The following is a 26,191-nucleotide window of genomic DNA, read 5'->3' as shown; positions in this document are numbered from 1 at the left end:
AATAAAACGTGTTTAATAGTTTGTGAGTGGTCTCTATGCTAGTCTGCATCTGCCCTTCATTAAGTCTCAGTTTTTACTAATCAAATGCAGAGGCAATTATTTAATATGAAAAAGAGTCAATACATTTATATAGTCTTACGGATACAAAGGTCCCTTTGAGAGCAACCAAAATGTTAATGTGGCCACAATAAAATTGAGCTTGCCACCCCTGGACTAATTCAACCTTGCACCAACAGTTTCCATGAAAACCATTTAACAACAGACAATATTGGTGGTAGGTAAGGATGAGCCCGATGTTTGAGTCGAACGTAAGTTCAACTCAAACATCGGGTGTTTGCCTGTTTGCCGAATAGCGAACAATTTGGGGTGTTCGCTGCAAATTCAAAAGCCGCGGAACACCCTTTAAAAGTCAATGGGCGAAATCAAAGTGCTAATTTTAAAGGATTATATGCATGGTATTATCATAAAAAGTGTTTGGGGTATGGGACAGGTGGGATATTTCCATGGTTAACCCTGAGACTGTACCTTAACTCTTTTGACCATTAACTCTAGGGAATGGTTTTCTCAGGTTTGGCCCTGGGACTTCTACTCCACAACCCCTTCCACAATGATATATGTATCCTTTGGTTTTTCTATGTGTTCTTACTGGTAGACTCGTGGTGTGTCCTTTTTTCTTTTTATTTTTTGATGTGCTGTATTGAAATGTTCACAGTCCATTTCCCGCCTGCGGCGGTTTTCTTTGGTGATGTTACATTATCAATAAGTGACTATTTGTATCGCTGTGTACGAATTCACCTGTTGTATGGAAAAATTTTCTTCAATAAAAAACATATTTAAAAAAAAAAAAAAAGTGTTTGGGGACCTGGGTCCTTCCCCAGGGGACATGTATCAATGCAAAAAAAGTTTTAAAAATGGCAGTTTTTTCAGGAGCAGTGATTTTAATAATGCTTAACGTGAAATAATAAAACTGAAATATTCCTTTAAACTTCGTACCTAGGGGTGTCTATAGTATGCTTGTAAAGTGGCACATGTTTCCTGTGTTTACAACAGTCCCTGCACAAAATTACATTTCTAAAGGAAAAAAAGTCATTTAAAACTATTCACAGCTATAATGAATTGTCGGTCTCAGCAATACACATAAAAGTCATTGAAAAAAGGCTTGGGATTCCCCCAAAGTCCATTACTAGGCCCTTTGGGTCTGGTATGAATATTAAGGGGAACCCCAAAACAAAATTTTAAAAAACAATTGCGTGGAGGTCCCCCAAAAAAATAACAGGCCCTTCAGGTCTGGTATGGAAATTAGGGGGAACCCCGCGCCAAAATTGGCATGGGGTCCCCCCTCAAAATCCATACAGGCATACTCTAGACACCACCCAGGTACAAAAATTAAAGGAATATTTCACTTTTATTGTTTCACTTTAACCTCCCTGGTGGTATGATTGTTTCAGATTTTAGGTGCTGAAAGCGGTACCATTATTTTCCATGGAAATTTGGCGTTTTATATTGTAGTCCTGTAATTCTTAGGAATAACTCACTTAAATCTGTCCAAACCAGAGAGTCTAGTAGACATCCTGGGTATGATAAAGTTTGAAAAATTAAATCATAAATTATAATATAATAAATAACTATAAATAATTATACCAAATAATAATATAACAATTATAAAAATTATTCAATAATGTAATCAAATCAAAAACACAGAAATTTGCTCAGTTGCAGAATTGTCGCTGTCATTACTTTTCAGTATTTGATGACGGATCTCCCCACAAATCGCTATCGCTCAATTCTGCGAGTGATTCTAATTTATTATCGCTGTTTTCTAGCTGGTCTAAAACCATTTTTGATGTAAAGGGACAGTTTTGGTTGCTATGGACAATCTCCAGTTTCCAGGCATAAAGAACAGTTTTTATAAGATAAAACTGCATGCAAGACACTGGACAGAACACTAGGGACAAAGGGAATGTGAAATAATTACATACAGCAATGTAATCTGTAAGATTACATTATACTGTATGTATACGGTGTGTTTCACTTTTTGAATTTGGCGCCGTTCTCCGTCCCTGTGTATCGCAACGCTCGCAAGGAACGGAGCTCGGCTCCGTGATAGATCGAGTGGAGCACGGCTCGCTCGTACAGCAGGAGGACATCGGTGGATCCAGGGGAGAAGATAAGTAACATCTCCCTGCATTCAGCGATGCAGTCCCAAGTCTGGCTCGGGGTTACCGCTTTTGGTATAAAGTTTCCACCTCGAGCCAGACTCGGGAATACTGCCAGGGGGGGTTAAGCATTATTAAAATCACTGCTCCCGAAAAAAATGTCAGTTTTTAAAACTTTTTTTGCATTGATACATGTCCCCTGGGGCAGGACCCAGGTCCCCAAACCCTTTTTATGACAATAACTTGCATATAAGCCTTTAAAATTAGCACTTTGATTATTCATGTTCATGTCCCATAGACTTTAACTGTGTTTGTGTGTTCAAATTTTTTTCCTGTTCGCATGTTCTGCTGCAAACCGAACCGGGGGGTGTTCGACTCATCCCTAGTGGTAGGTTACAATTTTAGGCATCACACGATTAGCTATCAATAGTAGTAAAGTCTCAGCAAGGGTAGTTGTGTCACTTTATTTTCTGCCACTAGGCAGGGAAAAGATGACAAATATGTTGGATCATTACTGTATGTATAATACCTGAGTCAAGAAAATTAAGAATGCTCTCTGGAGGAGTCATTGGTAGCTATTTACTGAATATCATTACTTTAAAGGCTGCCATAGATGGCTCGAAACTTGGCTTATTCCTGCTAAATTGGCTAAAATTCAAGCAATAGGTGGCTCTGTTGGCCAATGAAGCTGAAGGCAACTAAATGCAAGTTTGTGCTGCCAGCAGTGTTTAGTCTTCCACATCAGTAATACGCTTAAGAATCTGTCCATATGCCTAAATACACTTACAAACAAGCAGGCTACAGAGGGGATGTTCAATTTCAGGGGAGTAGCATTCATTTGCAAAAATAACCCCTGTACATAACTTACGGGAAAGGGTTTTTTAAAAACATTGACAAACATTGACAAACATTGACAAACATTGACAAACATTGACAATGAAAACATTGATGAACTACAAAAATAAAAGGTGTAAAATTATTTCATAATACAGTATTTAAAAAATCTTCCCAGTAACAATTTTCTTTGCAACAAATATATTGCAATATATTGCACACCTCTTTGGATGTAAATAAAGTATGACATGATATATGGATATGATTAGCTACAATACAATATTTTGTTTAAAACTTTCAATACTTAAAAAGGAAGTCAACTAGGAAAAACATAATGAGCAGCTCTTGGGAAGAATATTTGTACCATATACACCATTTAAATCCAAAATAAAGTTACGCTACATATATATAAAAATAACAAACAACTGCGGCAAAGAAGTCCATTAAGTGATATGAAATCCAATGAATCCCTCGGTGCTTAGATTTTTCACCAGAATGATAAGGGAGTTTCAGAAACAAAGCTTGCACCTCTTATGAGCTCCTTATGACCTTCTATTATGGGAGGTCCTTTCCACTTGTGGCTATATACCCAGCCAGGGCCTTTAATCTTCCAAGGGAATTATGCTGTCAAGCCTCTGCCTCCCAAGATGGGCCCAATTACATATGATCCCCAATAAAAGATAAGGATTCCATAGTGTAATATCCTTATAAGTTTTATTGTTAAAAAATGGTTGCACATACATCAAAAGTGTTAAAATAGGCATAAAAGAAAAGTCGGCCAGCTCCCCAGGACAACGTCATCTGTGACAAAATGCGTATGGTGGAGCGACATGCTGATGTCACTGTGTTTTCGCAAGTCCTGGAAGGATGGGCTGCCATAGCGAGCCGACCGGCATTTCTTTGATGCCTATTTTAACATGTTTGATGTAAGTGCAACCATTTTTTTTAACAATAAAACGTCTAAGGATTTTACACTATGTAAGCCTTATCTTTTCTTGGGGTTCATATGTGATTGGCCCATCTTGGGAGGCGGAGACTTGACAGCGTGATTCCCTTGGAAGATTAAAGGCCCTAGCTGGGTATATAGCCACAAGCAGGAAGGATCTCCTATAATAGGAGCTGGTAAGTGGCTATTCTCAAGAGGAGGAGGCTTTGTTTCTGAAACTCACTTATCATGCTGGTGAAAAGTGTAAGCACTGAGGCATTCATTGGATTTCATATCACTTAATGGACTTTTTTGCTGCAATTGTTTATTTTTATATAGCGTAACGTAGCGTTTTATGTAGCGCAACTTTATTTTGGACTTTTTTTTATGTGTGCTGTGTGTGTCTCACAGGGAAGTTGCCGCTTATGTTGTTTCTGATATTCATTTATTGTTTGAATTTGACAGCACAGTATTATCTTCCTTTTTTACACCATTTAAATATCCATTTCCTAAAAGACGAGAAGACTAAAAAATACAAGAAGTGATGTGAATGTATAGTAAGTAAATCACTGTGTGAATTGTAGGGCCTAGAGTATATAAATGTCTGTAATAAATACATGCTATATATTGATATGTCCTGCAGATGTTAATGGTCTATGCTGTGCAAACTGGAAGCTCATATGCGGGGGCCTAGGGCAGTTTTTATCATTACAATTAGGTGACTTTGAGGAGTGGAGAAGTGCTGCATGAATCACATCACTGCTTGAACTGCAATCAGGATGGGCAATCATTAACAGAACATTTCAAGTATTTTTACTGAAATACGATTCAAAATTGAGTGCGAGGGAAAAAAAAAGTATTCAAAAAACACTTTAGTGTTCGAAGCATGTTTGCCTCATCATTGGGTTCTGCTTTAAAGAAATTATATAGTTAGCGCTGCCTATGAAAAATAATAAAACCACTGTAAAGCATTATTTTAAATCCTATTGCAGTACTGGAGCACAATCAAAATGAATAAAAAAACATAAAGAAGAACTTAAGGGAGATGTAAAACAATTTTATATAGTTATGTTTTTCTTTAAAAATACTCAAATGTATTTTTACATATAACCAACAGATTTGTCATAGGATGATCAACAGGCTGAAGGAGACATGGGCAACACTAAAAGCCAATCAAGCTTTGTTAGATTGTAAGCTCTACGAGCAGGGCCCACCTATTATTTCTGTAATGAACTGTTTTGTAATTGTACTGTACCCCTTTTTATTGTAAAGCGCTGTGTAAACTGTTGGCACTATATAAATCCTGTATAATAATAATAATAATAATAATAATAGGAAGCATGCTTTCTGGAAGAGAGAGCAGAGTAAGCAGAATTATTATTTTATGCATGTGTTGCTGCTTCTTCATTGCTCAATTAGTAAATTGCAGGCAGGGAAATAACACTATTGTACTCCTTCAAGTGGTTGCCAAGGCTGAAGGATTTCTACCCTAATGTACTCCCTTCATTAAGGTAAAAACATTTTAGGTCCAGCTCCCCCGCTGCCCACCCCTAGATACTTAACGGAACCCGAGAGGGGCCAAGCCACACAGTCTGTGTCAATAATTGCACACAGTGTGGCTCGGAATCGAGCCTGCAAGAGTACCTCACTAGTAAGTGGCTTGCTAGGGGGGTACTGGAATGCAGGAAGAGTTAGGAGCACTGGGACCCCAGGAGAGGAGGACTGGAGCTGCTCTTTGCAAAAAACAAATCATGTTTGTTATGTGAAAAAAAAATCCTTTACATTAACTTTAAAGCAGAACTACACTGCATTTGAACACCACAAACCAAAGACAAAAACACCCCTAGCATTTCTGGCAGTGGCCATCTTGAGTAAGGGCAGATAATGTGTGTAGCATTTACTTCCTGGAGTCCATCGTCCTTTAGCTCAGGCATTAATGCAAGGGGGTGTGCTTAGCTGAGAATACCCCACTTCCCCTCCTGAAGTTTTTTTGGGATGTATGATATCCTTTGCCTAGGCCTGGAAACCAGGAACTGAAGAAATGTAGGGAAAAGGTTGGTTTAAAACAAGTAAATATGATATACTTTCCTATTTACTAATGCTAGGGGCATGAGGATTAAAAACAGTTCTGCTTTAACCCTAACAAGGTAGAAGTACCCTTCTGACTGTACTGTCTGTCAAACATGTTTGAATCACAAACATGGTTGGACAGTAACGTAAATCCTTGTCAGAAAAAAAGTTTTTTTTTACTTTACTTTTACTTTAGATCAGTTCCTAATTTCATATAACTTTAGTTTAGCTTTAAAGTGTTACTAAGCCCAAGAGCCTGCATTCACTATATCTTGTCTCCCACAGTACACACAATTTTGAAATGCAATTATTTTGGTAAATTTAAACTGCTAAATACCTTTTCTCATCAGCAGTCTTGTGACTTCTATCAGTGTCGAGCACTGGTTAAAGCTTGTAGGAGAAGTTTTCATTTTCCTCTGATTGTACTATGAGGCTGCAGAGCCTCTGACCCTCTGTCTGGACAGTGCTGATTGACCGTGTACTGATTAACCACTTGCCGACCGCCTAACGCCGATCTACGTCATCAGAATGGCACGGGCAGGCATAAGCACGTAGATGTACGTGTTTTGCCTCCCGCGGGTCGGGGGCCCGATCGGGCCCCCGCCCGGTGCCTGCGGCGGTCGGTTTTCGTTCGGGAGCGATCCCGGACGAGGGGACGGCCATTCATTCATGGCCACCCCCTCGCGATCGCTCCCGACGAATGGAAATCCCCGGTGACATCACTTCCTCTCCTGTAATGTAAACACAGGAGAGGAAGTGATGTATTCTCTCCTCCGTGTCGGTATTTTTCGTTCCGACACGGAGGAGAGCGGATCAGTGAGTTGCACCAACACATCCCACACACAGTAGAACATGCCAGGCACACTCACACCCCCCCTTTACCCCCCGATCACCCCCCCAATTACCCCTGCCCCCCAGTCACAGTGACACCAATGTCATTTTTTTTTTTTTTTTTTTTTTTTTTGCATTGGTGTCATTTGTGACTGTAATAACTGTTAGGGCAGTTAGGGTTAGCCCCCTTTAGTTCTAATGTACCCCCCTAACCCCCCCAATAAAGGTTTAACCCCGTGATCACCCCCCGTCGCCAGTGTCACTAAGGCTGGGTTCACATTGCAGCGGTTTATGAGAACGAATGTGATTCGCACCGCACTGCAGTGCAAATCACATCCGATCTCTGTGCGATTCGAGTTCAGCCATTCGCCGCACCCGCCGCACCCGCCACACCCGCCGCACCCGCCGCAAATTCGCACGGGACCCTTTTTTTGGCCCGCAGCAGAATCGGATCGCATGGGTGTTCACACCATGCGATCCGAGTTTGCAGATCGCACTGCGATATGCGAACTGATCTGGGGGTGTCAGTAACATTTCACTGACACTCCCAGCAGTTCGCATAGGGCAGTGTGAACTGCCGCCGGGAGGCATGCGATGCGGGAACCCGCCGCGGATTCGCGGCGTTTCCGCATCGCTCCAGTGTGAACCCAGCCTAATAAGCGATCATTTTTCTGATCGCCGTATTAGTGTCACAGGTGACGCTAGTTAGGCAGGTAGGTATTTAGGTTCGCCGCAGCTTTTTATAGCGCTAGGGACCCCCATATACTACCGCATAAAGCCCCCTGATTGCCCCCTAGTTAACCCTTTCACCAGTGATCACCATATAACTGTTACAGGTGACGCTGGTTGGTTAGTTATTTTTTTATAGTTTCAGGGCACCCGCCATTTATTACCTAATAAAGGTTTAACCCCCTGATCACCCGGCAGGTGTCATTTGTGACTAATAACTGTTAGGGCAGTTAGGGTTAGCCCCCTTTAGTTCTAAGGTACCCCCCTAACCCCCCCAATAAAGGTTTAACCCCGTGATCACCCCCCGTCGCCAGTGTCACTAAGGCTGGGTTCACATTGCAGCGGTTTATGAGAACGGATGTGATTCGCACCGCACTGCAGTGCAAATCACATCCGATCTCTGTGCGATTCGAGTTCAGCTATACAGATAGTATGGCTGAATTCGTGTCGCACCCGCCGCACCCGCCGCAAACTCGCACGGGACCCTTTTTTTGGTCCGCAGCAGAATCGGATCGCATGGGTGTTCACACCATGCGATCCAAGTTTGCAGATCGCACTGCGATATGCGAACTGATCTGGGGGTGTCATTAACATTTCACTGACACTCCCAGCAGTTCGCATAGGGCAGTGTGAACTGCCGCCGGGAGGCATGCGATGCGGGAACCCGCCGCGCATTCGTGGCGTTCCCGCATCGCTCCAGTGTGAACCCAGCCTAATAAGCGATCGTTTTTCTGATCGCTGTATTAGTGTCACAGGTGACGCTAGTTAGGCAGGTAGGTATTTAGGTTCGCCGCAGCTTTTTATAGCGCCAGGGACCCCCATATACTACCGCATAAAGCCCCCTGATTGCCCCCTAGTTAACCCTTTCACCAGTGATCACCATATAACTGTTACAGGTGACGCTGGTTGGTTAGTTATTTTTTTATAGTTTCAGGGCACCCGCCATTTATTACCTAGTCTCACTAGTGTACCCCTAAATTTAGGGGTGTCTACTTTCTAAAATGGGGTCATTTGGGGGGGGGGGTTTGTGCCATCTTGGCATTTTATGGCCTTCAAAACTGTAACGCCCTTAGAAAGCCTGAAGGCGGTGCTTGGTTTTTGGGGCCCCGTACGCGGCTAGGCTCCCAAAAAGTCCCACATATGTGGTATCCCCGTACTCAGGAGAAGCAGCAGAATTTATTTTGGGGTGTCATTTCACATATGCCCATGGCATGCGTGAGCAATATATCATTTAGTGACAACTTTGTGAAAAAAAAAAAAAGTTTGTAATTTTCCCGCAACTTGTGGCAAAATATAAAATATTCCATGGACTCAACATGCCTCTCAGCAAATAGCTTGGGGTGTCTACTTTCTAAAATGGGGTCATTTGTGGGGGTTTTGTGCCATCTTGGCATTTTATGGCCTTCAAAACTGTAATAGGTAGTGAGAAGTGAACTCAAAAAATTACGCCCTTAGAAAGCCTGAAGGCGGTGCTTGGTTTTCGGGGCCCCGTACGCGGCTAGGCTCCCAAAAAGTCCCACATATGTGGTATCCCCATACTCAGGAGAAGCAGCAGAATTTATTTTGGGGTGTCATTTCACATATGCCCATGGCATGCATGAGCAATATATCATTTAGTGACAACTTTGTGAAAAAAAAAAAAAAAAAAAAAAAGTTTGTAATTTTCCCGCAACTTGTGGCAAAATATAAAATATTCCATGGACTCAACATGCCTCTCAGCAAATAGCTTGGGGTGTCTACTTTCTAAAATGGGGTCATTTGTGGGGGTTTTGTGCCATCTTGGCATTTTATGGCCTTCAAAACTGTAATAGGTAGTGAGGCGTGAAATCAAAAATTTACGCCCTTAGAAAGCCTGAAGGCGGTGCTTGGTTTTCGGGGCCCTGTACGCGGCTAGGCTCCCAAAAAGTCCCACATATGTGGTATCCCCGTACTCAGGAGAAGCAGCAGAATTTATTTTGGGGTGTCATTTCACATACGCCCATAGCATGTGTGAGCAATATATCATTTAGTGACAACTTTGTGTAAAAAAAAAAAAAAAATTTTTTTTTTGTCATTATTCAATCGCTTGAGGCAAAAAAATAAAATATTCAATGGGCTCAACATGCCTCTTATCAATTTCCTTAGGGGGTCTACTTTCCAAAATGGGGTCATTTGGGGGGGTTTTGTACTGCCCTGTCATTTTAGCACCTCAAGAAATGAGATAGGCAGTCGTAAACTAAAAGCTGCGTAAATTCCAGAAAACGTACCTTAGTTTGTAGATGTGACAACTTTTGCGCAAACCAATAAATATACAATTATTGACTTTTTTTTTACCAAAGACATGTGGCTGAATACATTTTGTCCTAAATGTATGACTAAAATTGAGTTTATTGGATTTTTCTAATAACAAAAAGTAGAAAATATCATTTTTTTTCAAAATTTGCGGTCTTTTTACGTTTATATCGCAAAAAATAAAAATCGCAGAGGCAATCAAATACCATCAAAAGAAAGCTCTATTTGTGGGAAGAAAAGGACGCAAATTTTGTTTGGGTACAACATTGCATGACCGCGCAATTACCAGTTAAAGCAGCGCAGTGCCAAAGTGTAAAAAGACCTCTGGTCATTTACCAGCAAAATGGTCCGGTCTGAAAGTGGTTAAATGCACCATCCCAAGAAAAAAAAAAAACTCTCTAGCAATACAGACCAAACTGAGCATGTGCAGAGTGCTCCAGGGCACTGTTCTATCAGGAGATGGATTGGGGCTAATAGAAGAAGAGGAGGATCAGAGCAGACAGGATCAAACAGTCTTGTTACACAATACGCATGTTTAAACTCTTAGGTTCCACAGTGAGTATAATAAGCATTCTTTACTGCATTAACAGACTGATTTTACTGTTGTGGGTTTAATAACTTGAATTCTTTATTTCATATAGTGATTTCAAATGACATTTATATTATTATCATCAGGCCATATACAGATGCAAATAATCATATGTATTCAATTACAAAAAAAAGTAATTAAGGGTTCAAAATATCTTGCTTAAAAAATGATGATTAAGAATAAAAATATTTGTTAGTACATTTTAATTCTAAGAAAACATGATATACCAATATTTACTTCCTTCTTATGAAATACAATTAAATTAAAACATTTCAATATTTCCAAAGAGTTATTAAATCTTTAGATTTCCTTAAGTAATAAATATTATTCAGTTTCTAACTCACGCTGTTCATGCTCTTGTGAGCTATTAGTTCTAAGTTATAAAAATAGGCTTCTGTTCTCACATGGATGAGCACTTGATGTCAATAAATGTGTGTGCACCTAGTCTTATTTTTATAGCTTGTACACTGCTTGTGCACACAGGGGAGCATTGTCTTATCTTTTAGTCAATGCGAGTAAACAACCTTGCAGTCAAACTAGACAGCACAAAGAACAATGTTACACCCTATGACACATTTTTGAGCATAGCCTCATATATTAATAATTAATATAAGGTATGAAATATCTTGTTAAAAAATGTATTTTGCCTTGTAATTATGCTTCGTCTAAATGTATTACTTGTTCCATAGACCACTCCTCCTGAAGAAGCGGTCTATACCATGAAACCGGTAGAGGAAACAACTTATACTCCACTCCAGCAGAAACTCTATGGGGGGCACTCATTAGTAGTTAGTTACTTGTGGTGTATTTTTTAATACTTGTGTATGTTTTTTTATATGTATTAAAGTTTGATTTTTATCACAATTAATTTGTCATTGTATCAGTACCAAGCTAGTCCATTAACCACTCTAGATGGTCATGTGTATTGGTCAGCGACAGCAACTGCCCAAACATTTCCACCTTTCCAAATTTTCAAATCTTACACCCTAAGTAAATCAGACCCCATTTGCTTGTATTACATATTATTTTGGTACTGATTCTTTTTTAACCACTTTCAGACCGGACCATTTTGCTGGTCAATGACCAGAGGTCTTTTTACAATTTGGCACTGCGCTGCTTTAACTGGTAATTGCGCGGTCATGCAATGTTGTACCCAAACAAAATTTGCATCCTTTTTTTCCCACAAATAGAGCTTTCTTTTAAAGGTATTTGACTGACTCTGCGATTTTTATTTTTTGCGATATAAACGTAAAAAGACCGCAAATTTTGAAAAAAAATGATATTTTCTACTTTTTGTTATTAGAAAAATCCAATAAACTCAATTTTAGTCATACATTTAGGCCAAAATGTATTCAGCCACATGTCTTTGGTAAAAAAAAGTCAATAACTGTATATTTATTGGTTTGCGCAAAAGTTGTCACATCTACAAACTAAGGTACGTTTTCTGGAATTTACGCAGCTTTTAGTTTATGACTGCCTATCTCATTTCTTGAGCTGCTAAAATGGCAGGGCAGTACAAACCCCCCCCCCCCCTCAAATGACCCCATTTTGGAAAGTAGATACCCTAAGGAAATTGATAAGAGGCATGTTGAGTCCATTGAATATTTTATTTTTTTGCCTCAAGCGATTGAATAATGACAAAACATTTTTTATTTATTTTTTTTACACAAAGTTGTCACTAAATGATATATTGCTCACACATGCCATGGTTATATGTGGAATTGTACCCCAAAATACATTCTGCTGCTTCTCCTGAGTATGGGGATACCACATGTGGTTGACTTTTTGGAAGCCTAGCCGCGTACGGGGCCCCGAAAGCCAAGCACCGCCTTCAGGATTTCTAAGGGCATACATTTGTAATTTCACTCCTCACTACCTATCACAGTTTTGAAGGCCATAAAATGCCAAGATGGCACAAAACCCCCACAAATGACCCCATTTTAGAAAGTAGACACCCCAAGCTATTTGCTGAGAGGCATGTTGAGTCCATGGAATATTTTATATTTGGCACAAGTTGCGGGAAAATTACAAACTTTTATTTTTTTTTATTTTTTTTTCACAAAGTTGTCACTAAATGATATATTGCTCACACATGCTATGGGCATATGTGAAATGACACCCCAAAATAAGTTCTGCTCCTTCTCCTGAGTATGGGGATACCACATATGTGGGACATTTTGGGAGCCTAGCCGCGTACGGGGCCCCGAAAACCAAGCACCGCCTTCAGGCTTTCTAAGGGCGTAAATTTTTGACTTCACTCCTCACTACCTATTACAGTTTTGAAGGCCATAAAATGCCAAGATGGCACAAAACCCCCACAAATGACCCCATTTTAGAAAGTAGACACCCAAAGCTATTTGCTGAGAGGCATGTTGAGTCCATGGAATATTTTATATTTTGCCACAAGTTGCGGGAAAATTACAAACTTTTTTTTTTTTTTTCACAAAGTTGTCACTAAATGATATATTGCTCACACATGCCATGAGCATATGTGAAATGACACCCCAAAATAAATTCTGCTGCTTCTCCTGAGTACGGAGATAACACATGTGTGGGATTTTTTGGGAGCCTAGCCGCGTAAGGGGCCCCGAAATCCAAGAACCGCCTTCAGGTTTTCTAAGGGCGTAAATTTTTGACTTCACTCCTCACTACCTATTACAGTTTTGAAGGCCATAAAATGCCAAGATGGCACAAAACCCCCACAAATGACCCCATTTTAGAAAGTAGACACCCCAAGCTATTTGCTGAGAGGCATGTTGAGTCCATGGAATATTTTATATTTGGCACAAGTTGCGGGAAAATTACAAACTTTTTTTTTTTTTCACAAAGTTGTCACTAAATGATATATTGCTCACACATGCTATGGGCATATGTGAAATGACACCCCAAAATAAGTTCTGCTGCTTCTCCTGAGTACGGGGATACCACATATGTGGGACTTTTTGGGAGCCTAGCCGCGTACGGGGCCCCGAAAACCAAGCACCGCCTCCTCACTACCTATTACAGTTTTGAAGGCCATAAAATGCCAAGATGGCACAAACCCCCCCCAAATGACCCCATTTTTGAAAGTAGACACCCCTAAATTTAGGGGTACACTAGTGAGACTCACAGGTAAAAAAGCACCTAGGCTGTCAGCGACTGTATCAAAACGCTACAAGAAAAACTGTTCGCAGGTATCAGGCCTGACTCTGCAAACGCTGCAGTTATGTGTGTTGTGTTTTGTAAGTGACAGTGATCGATCGATACTGCACTTGGGTGGGCTGGTCTGGGCTTGGCGGAGGGGCTAAATGCAGGTGCTAGCAGGTATCTGGGCTGATCCCGCTAACAATGCGTTTTGGGAAACCTAAACTGCTGGCGACGCTAATATAGATCTGATCAGATACTATATTACTAAGGGAGGTGTATGCTTTGTGCGTGGGTGTTAGCGGTACTGGCACTAACCTGACGCTGCCTGGGGCGACGCAGACCTTATCTGACCCTCAAACTTATATCACCCGTCGGGTGATCAGGGGGTTAAACCTTTATTAGGTAATAAATGACGGGTGCCCTGAAACTATAAAAAAATAACTAACCAACCAGCGTCACCTGTAACAGTTATATGGTGATCACTGGTGAAAGGGTTAACTAGGGGGCAATCAGGGGGCTTTATGCGGTAGTATATGGGGGTCCCTGGCGCTATAAAAAGCTGCGGCGAACCTAAATACCTACCTGCCTAACTAGCGTCACCTGTGACACTAATACAGCGATCAGAAAAATGATCGCTTATTAGGCTGGGTTCACACTGGAGCGATGCAGGAACGCCACGAATCCGCGGCGGGTTCCCGCATCGCATGCCTCCCGGCGGCAGTTCACACTGCCCTATGCGAACTGCTGGGAGTGTCAGTGAAATGTTAATGACACCCCCAGATTAGTTCGCATATCGCAGTGCGATCTGCAAACTCGGATCGCATGGTGTGAACACCCATGCAATCCGATTCTGCTGCGGACCAAAAAAAGGGTCCCGTGTGAATTTGCGGCGGGGGCGGGGGGTGCGGCGGGTGCGACGCAAATTCAGCCATACTATCTGTATGGCTGAACTCGAATCGCACAGAGATCGGATGTGATTTGCACTGCAGTGCGGTGCGAATCACATCCGTTCTCATAAACCGCTGCAATGTGAACCCAGCCTTAGTGACACTGGCGACGGGGGGTGATCACGGGGTTAAACCTTTATTGGGGGGTTAGGGGGTACCTTAGAACTAAAGGGGGCTAACCCTAACTGCCCTAACAGTTATTACAGTCACAAATGACACCAATGCAAAAAAAAAAATGCAATTGGTGTCACTGTGACTGGGGGGGCAGGGGTGATTGGGGGGGTGATCAGGGGGTGAAGGGGGGGTGAGAGTGTGCCTGGCATGTTCTACTGTGTAGTGTCGTGTTGGTGCAACTCACCGATCCTCTCTCCTCGGTGCCGGAACGAAAAATACCGACACGGAGGAGAGATTACATCACTTCCTCTGCCTGTGTTTACATTACAGGAGAGGAAGTGATGTCACGCCTCACTTCCATTCGTCAGGAGCGATCGCGAGGGGGTGGCCATGAACGAATGGCCGCCCCCTCATCCCGGATCGCTTCTGAACGGATACCGACCGCCGCTGGCACCGGGGGGGGCCCGATCGGGCCCCCCACCCGCGGGAAGGCAGGGACGTACAGGTACGCCCATATGCCTGCCCGTGCCATTCTGTCGACGTACATCTTCGTGCGGCGGTCGGCAAGTGGTTAATACTGTACTGTATACTTCAATTAATCTATAGAATAACTATCTAGTAAAGAGCAAAGTAACTCAAATAATAACAACCAGTAACATAAAAACGTGTTTTTTGACCTCTAATGCTTAATAAAGTTCCCTTTAAATATCAGTTGCTAGTCCTTAGTCCTTGATGACGTCACATGATTCCCTATGATTAAGTGGTCCACTGGTAAAGCACATATCAATAATTACATAAGATCATGAACTGAAGGGAATGTATGATTAATGATGGATTCAACAGAGCTGGGCAAATGTTGTTCATTAATGACAAAGCTGTACGTAGGCAACACTGTATGTAAACTTAGCAATGAAGATTAAATCCATGATAATTACACCACATTAAGATGCAGGAGTGTCCTATGACAATATTTATGCAGAGGTTGTACTGCTTAGAGGAGCCAGACTGATGGTTAAGACCTTTTCACAGGGTTTATGGATGTCATTCCAATTAGCACTATGGCTACAAGGAATATTTAAAGAGCCACAGCATCTTTTGAGCACTACACCGTTTGCAAAGAAGGTATACACATAGATAAAATGTATGTAAGGTCTAACAATTAACTTATTTTAGTTTATTTTATTTAAATTTATTTTGAACATGTAAAAAAAAAAAAAAAAAAATATGTATATATATATATATATATATATATATATATATAAAGTTTTCTTTGGCCTGTGCCTGTTAAATATATAATTGACAGTGTTCTGTTGTACATGTTCGATAAGTACAAAAATGCTTATTTGTCCTGTCAGAAATCCAGTGAGCTCATACTTTCCTGTGCATTCTGAAGACCCTAACCCCCACCCCCCCCCCCCATATATATATATATATATATATATATATATACAGAATATGCAATTAATGAGCATTGTCACCCTAGAACTGGAATAAAAGCCTGATTTATTTTTTTATTTTATTTAAGGACTGTTAAGCTTCAATATATGTTGTATAAAATCTGTGTTCTTGAAATTTGATACTATATTATTTGCTAGCATATACATATAAACCTAGTCACTTTTCTGGTGGCAGAAACTGGCTTGTTCATCAAGGCAGTTCAAAGTACAAGGCTATGCAAAGTGTAATAACCAGTACTAGCCAATTGGAATTTGGGACTACTGTATTGATGAGAGGTGAAGAATGATCTGTTTTGATTTGTTACTGTTTTCTGCATATCATCTTTGCTTTTTCCATTGCCCCACTGCATAGGCCTGAAAGCCTGATTTTGGTTTAGCTCATGCTAAAGAAATGTTTACATTGTTCATAGTTACCAAATAATGGAAATATTTTAAGCTACGATTTCAGTTAGCAAAGAGATTTTCAATTCAGCAGCAGAACCAGAACAGATCCTAACCACAAGCATTTTATTGTTTAGCTGTGCTCTCTAGTTGCGTGGCAAGCTGATTCTCTGTCTGACAAAGGCTTGAGCAAGATTTACAGTGATGTTTGCATTTGTCACAGCAGTAAGTCTTTCATTGCCTAGACATTTAACAGTAGACATGGGAACTGATTTACTAAGGTGTTATGTGAGTGATCACTTCAATTCTGGAATCGTGTATAGAGAAATTATAAAAAAAAAATTGAGCTTTCCTCCCACACGTATGGACGTTAAAAGCAAATACAGGCTCAAGTCTTTTCTTTGTACCTCACTTTACAGATGCAATTTGTCGGCAGAAACCTTTGATGAAAAATCAGATGCCAGAAAGCACTGAGATCTCTGTATGGTGCCTAAAATGCGAACCCATCCTTTGCCTGTATTAGCTAAAATAACATGTACACTGTACAGCAGGCACCATAATCTACCTGCTCTTATCCTCTCCACACTAATCAATCCTCATAGCCCTTAAAAAAACAGTGCTTCCGGGTATGAGGAGCACAGAGATATTCCCTACCTGCTTCCCACAGCTGGGCACCTGAGCAACAAATCAATGGAGAAATATTATTAGCCTTGTGTAAGTATCAAATTTATAAAATTTCCGGAGCTCTAGTGACAGACCAGGACTGAAAAGGAGTGCAGTGTAGGTAAGACAAATCACCTGGATAAAGTACAGGATCACTGGAAGGAAGGTAAAAATTGGAGTTTCGAAGCAGAAAATATGTCATTACGATCAGAGCAGCATCCGCAAGCTTGATCCTTCTTCAGGGTAACATCTGTATCGCTCATTTCTTAAAGCGGTTGTATGCCTTTTTTTTTTACTTTTACCTATAATAAGGCTTACCAGTAGGTAAAATTAATATCTCCTAAGCCTGTATTGTTTAGGAGATATTTACTTTACATGCAGCCGCTAAAGTCAGCGGCACATGTGCTGTGATGGTCAGGCTGAACGTCTGGCAGACGCTGCTGAACCTTGCCGGGAAAAAGACTCCCGCACACACGCGTGGGAGTGACATCATCGTGGCTCTAGTCACTCACATCGCCGGAAGCCATGATACCCAGAAGAACCTGTCATGTCAGCTCCCTTGGCATGGACCAAGATCAGATGTCGAGGCCTCGTTCTAAGGTGAGTATTTCATAATGAGCTAGTATGCGCTACGTACTAGCTCTTATGCCTTTGCCTTGCAGGTTTTTTTGTTTAAAAAAAAAAGGTGCGGGTATACAACCACTTTAAGAACCACTCATTAGTTAGACAGAACTTTGCAATGCAAGAAAAATGTAACCTATAAAATCAGTTTTTAGCTGTCTTCAGTCTATTATAGCCAGATGAATAAAAGATGGCTTCTAACTCTTTGCACTAGGTTTCTGTATATTGTTATTTGATTACATATAATACAAATATGAAGAATATGCATATTAACTGGTACTTGAGTACTGTAAAATCTTTATAACTTTTACACAAAAACATGGTATGTAGTGAACAATAAGCACAAGCTGTATAACAAAACTTTGCATGGTCAATGGTAACTCTACTGTGTTTCCTATTTATGCTGGATAATAACAGTAGAATGGTATACCATGTTAGTTATTGACAAAAGTGTTTTGGATTTTGAGTGATACCATCTTTTTAACTAACATCTATCCAGTAACAGCATAAAGGGACAGCAAGCCCACAGGTTATAGCTACCCACTTAAGGATATAAAAACATGTATAGGATTGTTATGGTGTACTTGACTCTACTCCACCTTGACAAATTCTTTCTCTAGCAATAGGAGTTTGAAAGTGGGGGGGGGGGGGGGTACAATTTTTTGGCTAACTAAATAGATTGTAGTGCAAGATTTGAAAACACTCTGGCCTTTTCCTGAAGGAGAGGTCATTGTGATTCAGAAACTTGCACTACAATTTATTTAGTTAGCCAAAAACTGGTATCACCTTACATTCAAACTCCCATGCTAGGGAAAGAAATTGTCAAGGTGGAGTAGAGTCAAGTACACCATAACAATCCTATACATGTTTTTATATCTTTAAGTGGGTAGCTATAACCTGTGGGCTTGTTGTCCTTTTATGCTATGACTGGATTTTATGTAGCAGTGACCTTCCAAACATCAATGATATGCACATTTTGCATTTTAATGTATACTGATTTAATGAAGAGAGATGCTTCTGATAAATTAATTTCTTATAGGTTTAGATATGTTTACAGTGATTAGTTCTATATATGCATGCAGCAAGATATTATATTCCTTAAAGTCAATATATGATTTTCTGAAGATTTGGTTGAATCCCAAGAATACAGATAGCACTGACCTTTATTAAACTAATTACAGGGTATATAGATGAAATGATTGCTGTTTTCATCTGTATGCTCTGCATTTAATCCAGTGATAACTAGGGGTAAGGTTCAGGTAAGCCACTACCAAGGGATTGAGGCAAATTCTGCAGGCTCAAGATTCACGATCCCAGTAAATTTAAATAACTTATTATTATCAATAATATAGACTATTTTTGTCACAATTTGCATTTTTTATATTTATGATTTCCTTAAAGTGTAAGGAAACTTTCCACAATTTCTTTACCTTTTTCTCCCTCCCCTCCTAAGTAGGTCTAGATCCTCCCCTTACTCCCAAAATTGTTTTACTTAGATCTCCCCTTGAGGCCCACAAAATTGCATTTATCATTCCACTGGCTGCATGGTCAAAGAGCTGCACCTGAACACTTTTTGTCCTATAGACGTCTATAGGGGTGGAAAACAGAGCAGCCCCTAACTGTGAAAACTGTGCAGGTGTGAATGTTGGATTAAGAATCTGGCCACAGACCCGATCTAAATAGGTATAGTTGTGAGGAGGAGGAGGAAAAGGAGGAGAGGGGTCCTTCCCTTTTTTAGGAGTGTGGGGGCAAAGGTTTCCAACAAAGTTCCCGTACTCTTTAGGAGAATCAAAAATACCCAAAAAGTGCAGCAGGACAGAAAGAATAGTCTATATTATTTTACTGCAATCTTTAAAATATTAAAACCTCTTACTGCTCCATGAACACCTTTATCAATTCACTTTAAAACCATCAATACTGAAAATAACTAGTGTATATAACCAAAGCCTTGTTCTAGGAAGATGCAGATCAGTAAATAAGTGAGTAAAAACTAAAAACTGTAACCTTTATAAGGGGATATCTAAAAATGCAAATACCCTTTGAATTAAGAGTCAAGGTATTTCAATTGAAGGTGATCTTGCCACTGTTAGTGTAACCATTGTACAATGGAAGAAGTCTGTGATCTTTCCCCGAAAACTTTGATGTTGATAAAAGAAGGAAGCCTTGGCCAACACCTCTACTACTTTCCATGATTTGATGTACTTGCCATGCTCAGGAAACAAATCAAACACATCATAATGACAGTTATTGAAAAACAAATCTATTGAGGCAAGTTCAGAGTCCTAAAACTTTTTTTGGTTGCACACATATGGTCGTCTGGAATCCATGTTTCAACAAGTGGATGAACATACTTGTGTACAATGCCCCAAACGCAGATGTTTATTTTGCTTAGAAAAACACTAACAGCTGGTGGAATCAGAAGAGTGTGGTCAAAACATAATGCAAATCACTTTCAATGTCAATGGCAAACAAACACAATATTTTAAGCCTGTAGCTGTACTGAGTCAGTTCCTAGAATACTTAAGTTAACTGCAGTTCAGAGGCAAGAAAAGGCACTGGTAGGTGCCAAAAGACAATATCATTAAACAGCTCGCTAAGTACTTTGTTTGCTCAAATGACAAGAATAATAGTCTAATTATAGGTAGAAGGAGCATAGATCTTCTATATCACCTAGCTACATATCAACTGATATTGCCATAAAATAACCTTGACAAATGCATTAAAATCATTCAAATCTGCTAGGGCAAGCCAGGCAAGCTCACAAGCAACATTACATTACTCTGCAAGTTGGCAATAGTATATGAATCACAATTACAAGACAAATAAAACAAATCTGAAAGTTTGCAGGCCACTGCCATTTTTTTGACAGTTGATTACTGCAGCAGAGGTATTAACAGAACAGACAGAAGCCATCAAAAAGCTAACAAAGCAATATTTTCTACCAGGTCAGCCTTTTTAGAATGAAAACACTTCAATCTGCAATTGTGCTCTAATCAGCTACTAACAGAATAAGAAAGAAAGCGAAAGAACCAACACATCCGAGGATAGAAAATATATATTTATCTTGTTAAAGTGCTGCAGGTGTCCAAGTCTCATATATAAAACAAGCTTTTACCAGAAAGCAGAATAAAATCACTTTTGCACAGACAATAGCAGGACAAGCCTTTAATATAGGACGTCAGCAGGGAGGATTTGATTTTTTCATTAACCCCCTCCAGCAAGAATGGGAGCGCTTGCTGTACCAGGCTGGGTAGCATAGATATTTTAAGGATAGATAAATACAGTGCACAGAAATGCATGGGAATCAAGTCTCATTGAGCAGCATTATGTCTTTCCAAACAATGCGCTGGTAACACCACCACTCCCAGATGTACTGATCACAGAAGAAAAAAAAAAAAAAACACACACACAGCATAGAAGGATAAAAAAAATTGGATTTGAATGTCAGCCACAACAGTTAACCAGTTAATCACATTCAGGTAGGAATCCATGCTATCCCTTCTTTACAGACACTACATTTCCATATTCCTAGTTACGCTATGGAAATTAACCCCTTTCTTGCTGGAGGGCTGTGAGTGGGACCTGCTGACAGCTGTGACTATCACTCCATCATCATCACAAACCCTACAGTGAAAGCATTAAAATGCAATCTGCAGTGACAAGGGTCCAACCTCTTCCCCCCTCCCAACCTCTTCAGCACCACACTCCAAAATATTAGGACCTTAAATGAACCCCAATACACCAAAACACACACACACACACACACCCTTGTGCCTTACCTCCAGTGCCTCAAAAGTCACAAAGCTGGTCATTGCAAATCCATCAATGATGTCTTCTTCAGCCGAAGAGGACTCTTTCCTTTTTCTCCTGGGGGGCTTTGGTCTGGACAAGGAAGAAACAGTCGGGTTCCCATTGTCTTCTCTTTCAGATCCAGAAGAAGAAATCAAAGAACCAGTCCTGGCAACACCTAATCCTCCTTTGGACCTTACCACCCTATCCCTTTGGGATTTGGATCTCCTCTTCTTGCGAAACCCATTGCACCGTGGGCCATCCATTGCACCCACACTAGCAGCAGCAGCACAGGCAGCAAGCAGCAGCAGCACAGGCAGCAGCAGAGACACCAGCAACCACCCCTCTCCCCTTCCCCACCTCCTCCCCTCCTGATTCAAAAGAAATAATAAAATAAAACCCACCACGGTCTGCAAAAAAGGCTAAAATGAAAAAAGAAGGAAGAAGAAACCCAAGAATTAATCATGAAGAATGGGCAAAGCACATTGCTCCTTTCCTTGTGCTTAGTGGAGATGAACACACGCCAAAAAAACCCTGTGAAATGTGCAGATAATCCTGAGTGTGATTTCACCACACACACACACACACATACAAAAAAATATATATAATGCAACAAGAAATTCCTATAAGGCTGCCAGGAAAAGTAATGGCCGATCACACATCTCCTTTGTAGAAAAAAAGAAAAAAATCTCCAAGCAGGCAATAAATCTTAAGAGAAGAAGGCTTTCATTATGATTGAAGGTTAAATCCCCCTTCCTTTAAAAAATCATGGATGTTTCCACCTGATTTATTTCCTGCAAACATTTAACTCTTTGTTACAGTAGATGTTTCTTCTTTTTTTTCCACAACTCCATCGCTTAGCCCTTGGATGATTTCCCACTCCTCCTTTTTAGTAAAGAAGTTCCAATGTAGAGGATGACCCCCCTTCTCTTCTTCTTCTTCTTCTTCTTCTTCTTCCCTCCTCAGTGACAGATGCATCCAGACTAGGCAGACAGAGGAGGGGCAGGAGACTGGGTGGGAGAAGAGAAGAAGTGCAGGGATAAGAGAAAGCAGAAACACACACACACAATGCAAGCAGGGAGAAAGTGACAGCTGAGGCTGGATGGGATGTGCTGCTCTCTGCTGTGCCCAATCCAGCTTCCTCCAGAGCCTGCTCCACAGGAGGTCAGGGCGATGCTTAGTCTCTTCTCTCTCCCAGGCTGGAACACTTGTGTGGAGAAGAGAGGAGGGGGCTCAATGAACAGCCCAGCCTTCCCTTCCAGTCCCCTTCGCTCTCTGCTAAGCGTCATACAGAACTTTTAGCCATTTTAACCCAGCCATCGCTGCCCTTGTCCGTAGAAGCATCCATTTGGTCCCTGCCTTGCATACACAAAAGCATTTATAAGTTCAAGGAAAGGAGGAGCAATCTCATCATCACCCTACCTATGTCTGTTTGAGCTGAGTGACAGCTCTTGTGTCTGCTTTTGCTGCTGCAGCTTCTTCTCTTTTTCCAGCAAGCCAAGCATCAGGTACCTGGCACCTTGCTAACTGGGGCAGCTTCATCACCCCAGCTGCTAGTCCAGGCTATGGCACTGTGGAATGTAATGGGACAAATGTGCTGCTTGCTATTATAAAAAGGATCAATGGATGGCAACATTTTTAAATTATTTATAAGGACACATTGGAAGACCTTTTTATTTCCTGACTAACGTTCATCACACATGCTACAATCAGACTGTACAATCTCCTTTTTACCAAGAAGCAGGGATAAAATCCTAGTCCTAACACAACTGAGTTTTCCCACCAGGAAGTGGTCATTGTACTAGCCCAATCATAAGCAACCAGGGCATTCCTCCTGGGGAAAGCCTCATCCAATTATAGTTGGTTTTGTGTGGTGATAGATTCATGGTGGGATAGCTTAGGTGGTCCTGGAATGGGATCTAAACACGTCTGAACTCATCCCTACCAATAAGTGTATAGTGCAAGGACCTGCCTGACTGGATAAAAATTGAATGGATAGTTTAGATAGGTCCTTACACTACATAGTTTTCGTAGTCTTAAAGCATACATATAATAATTAATGCAGCTTAGCAATTCTTGGTGGCTGCATTTATTTTCACCTGATGATCTGACCAGTAAGTCTCTTATCTTCTTCCTTTAACAGACTATCCTGTACAGCAAAAGAGTCAGTTAGAGGGCTGAGACAAACCATTTAACACTGACAGGGGTGAGTCCCCTGAATCGTTTAGTAAATAGTAATAGTAGCTCGTAGTGTTAGTGCAGTTTTAATTTGTTAATCAAGTTAATTTAAATCTGATAGTGCATCATTACCTTCAGATTGACAATGCTGTTGTCCAAAGTGTCCTCATAAATTCTCCATCAAGACACCCTAGGTCAGGAAGTATAAAATAAATGAAAAAGAAAACCTTCAAAAAAAGAAAACAAATGCAGCCACCACATTTAGGGATTGGTAAGTCGCTATATATAATACATTTTTATTTTTGTTTTTAATAGCACTTTAGGTCAATTGGACATGAAATTGTATTATAAGGTCAGATTGTAACGTGCATGGTGAGCCAATTTAGATCTACAGTATGTGTGTGCATAGAGGTGCCTTTTTTGCAACATTAGACAGATGCATTGCTATGCGTTAATGTACATTTTTATTTATACATTGGCATGTTTTGATACACATCAATATGTCTTTTTAGTGTGTTTTTTGCTTTAGAATATTAGATGGATAGGGTTAACCATTTTTGATCAATGCCCATTAGTATGTGTTGCCAACACTTGTTGGCACATGTGTGTAATGACACTTGGGGGTAGATTTACTAAAACTAGAGAGTGCAAAATCTGATGCAGCTGTGCATGTTAGCCAATCAGCTTCTATTTTCAATTTTTTCAATTAAGCTTTGACAATAAAACCTGGAAGCTGATTGGGTTATCTGCAGAGCAGCACCAGATTTTACACCTTCCAGTTTTAGTAAATCAACCCCTGGGTTTTCGCATCAAACAATAATAGACCTACTTTGACCGTCAGACATAAATTGGCCAGTAGTTTACTTTGGCTGTCCCCGTTGTTGCTAATGCAAAACCACTGGCTAAATCTGTCAAGTTCCTATTAATAATTAGGAGACTGCAGAAGATACAGTGGTATAAATTTGTTACCTGTTAGTCAATGTGTTATTCCATCGATGTATAGCACCACTCTTCTGGAAACTATGTATCCACTGGCTAGTCTTTATAGTGTGTTTGCCACGTATTTGGTAATTTTTATAACAGAATGGCTTGAGACCAGTGAGGTAGAGGTCTCTTGGAGAGAAGCTACACATTGGATAGGGCTTCCCAGCTGTCACACAACGTATTTCAGGGAGAGGTGCTACCCTTTCTCACAGGCTCTCTCTTCTATTTGCAAAATCTACTTAAAACAGTTCCAAAGCCCCCTACCTGTATACTTACTTGAGTTATATCTCAATCTACCGCTGTGCCCATCTGCAGTGGTGCTTGCCTATGTTCCTCTCCCCAGAGGACACAGAGCCAGCAGCAAGAGCCATTGGCTCCTGCAACTGTGAATCAAATCCTGTGAAAATGGAAAATCCTAATAGAGACAGATGACCAAAGCTTTTTTGACCATATTTTTCTTGTGGACCACAAGTGTATACTTACTTTTGTTCTTCTGTGACCCAGAGTCAGCTAATAGCAGGTTATTGCCCACTATTAACTCACATGGAAAAAGTTTTGGAAGGGTCCTAACAATAGTATTGGGGTCCATTCAGCTGCCTGATTGACAGCTAGTTCAGAGAACAGCTGAGAACTGGATCTAGCTGTACCTTCCCCTGCCTGGTGCTCCAGTGAGTCTACTTCCACCAGACTGAAAGCTGAGCGATCAGTGGTCATGTGATTGATCAGTTTATGGGTTTAGACCCGATGTGGGACTGTTGCAGCAGTCTATCCCTGCTCCCCTTTTTTACCTACTTTCTGACCCTGAAGTTCCTGTGACAGCCTTTGTGATGAATATGATACCCCTTTCCAGTACCATTGTTCATAATTTCAGGTTGACATGCCAGATCGGTCATTGTCAGCTTGATTTGACCTGTACTAATCTGCAATCACTGCTTAAGGAGGATCAACTTCTGAAGGCAACCTCCATCCTGTACCAACTCCTTTTGCAAATTACGTTCACCGATTTGTCCAGCCTACAGCAAAAATGGCAAGCAGAAATTCACGATTTAGACAATGAGGACTAGGAGTTGCTCTGGGACGTATACTTGTGTCTGTCAGGGACTGGCAATTAAAATTAATTAAAACTTTGCATCATGCTTATAACATGTTACACAAGCTCCATATGTGCAATCAAATGATCCCTTCAGCATACTGGCATTGTGATCATCTGCATGGTGATTTTTGTTCATGTTTTTTAATTCCACTATTTCTTCCTACTGGACTGATATTGCTTGTGACATCATTACAGTTGCCAAGCCTCGCTTTACCCCATCACCCAGGATTTGCTTGCTTGACCTCACTGAGGATTTACCATATATACCGGCACATAAGGTGACTGGGCATATAAGTGGATCCCCTCATTTTCAAGTTTCCAGTTTTGGGCTATACTCACCGCATAAGACTACCCCCCTTCTGAGGCACACCATTTAAAAACATCCGATTTGATTTAAATAATTTTAATTAAAATGGTTATGACTTACCGGTAT

General features: G+C 40.7%; 1 protein-coding gene across 5 annotated transcripts in view; it reads right to left on the bottom strand.

The window, feature by feature from the left end:
• The window catches only part of AUTS2 (activator of transcription and developmental regulator AUTS2), a 1,910,865-nt gene extending 1,887,973 nt beyond the window's left edge, over nt 1-22,892 (bottom strand). For 4 of the 5 annotated variants that reach the window (XM_077482314.1, XM_077482317.1, XM_077482316.1 and 1 more), the window contains exon 1: nt 21,494-22,891. In XM_077482314.1, coding sequence (XP_077338440.1) covers nt 21,494-21,769 — 276 coding nt within the window. In that variant the 5' untranslated portion in view covers nt 21,770-22,891. Of the gene's footprint in view, nt 1-21,493 lie in introns of all 5 variants that reach the window. The other variant, XM_077482318.1, reaches the window with a different exon arrangement.
• Nucleotides 22,893-26,191: the final 3,299 nt, after the last annotated feature.

This window comes from Lithobates pipiens, unplaced genomic scaffold (assembly GCF_037356315.1).
Source record: "Lithobates pipiens isolate NorthernLeopardFrog02 unplaced genomic scaffold, aLitPip1_a1.2 Scaffold_16, whole genome shotgun sequence".
Taxonomy (NCBI): domain Eukaryota; kingdom Metazoa; phylum Chordata; class Amphibia; order Anura; family Ranidae; genus Lithobates; species Lithobates pipiens.
Note: the sequence above shows the minus strand (reverse complement) of the source record. Positions and strands in the feature narration are given on the sequence as shown.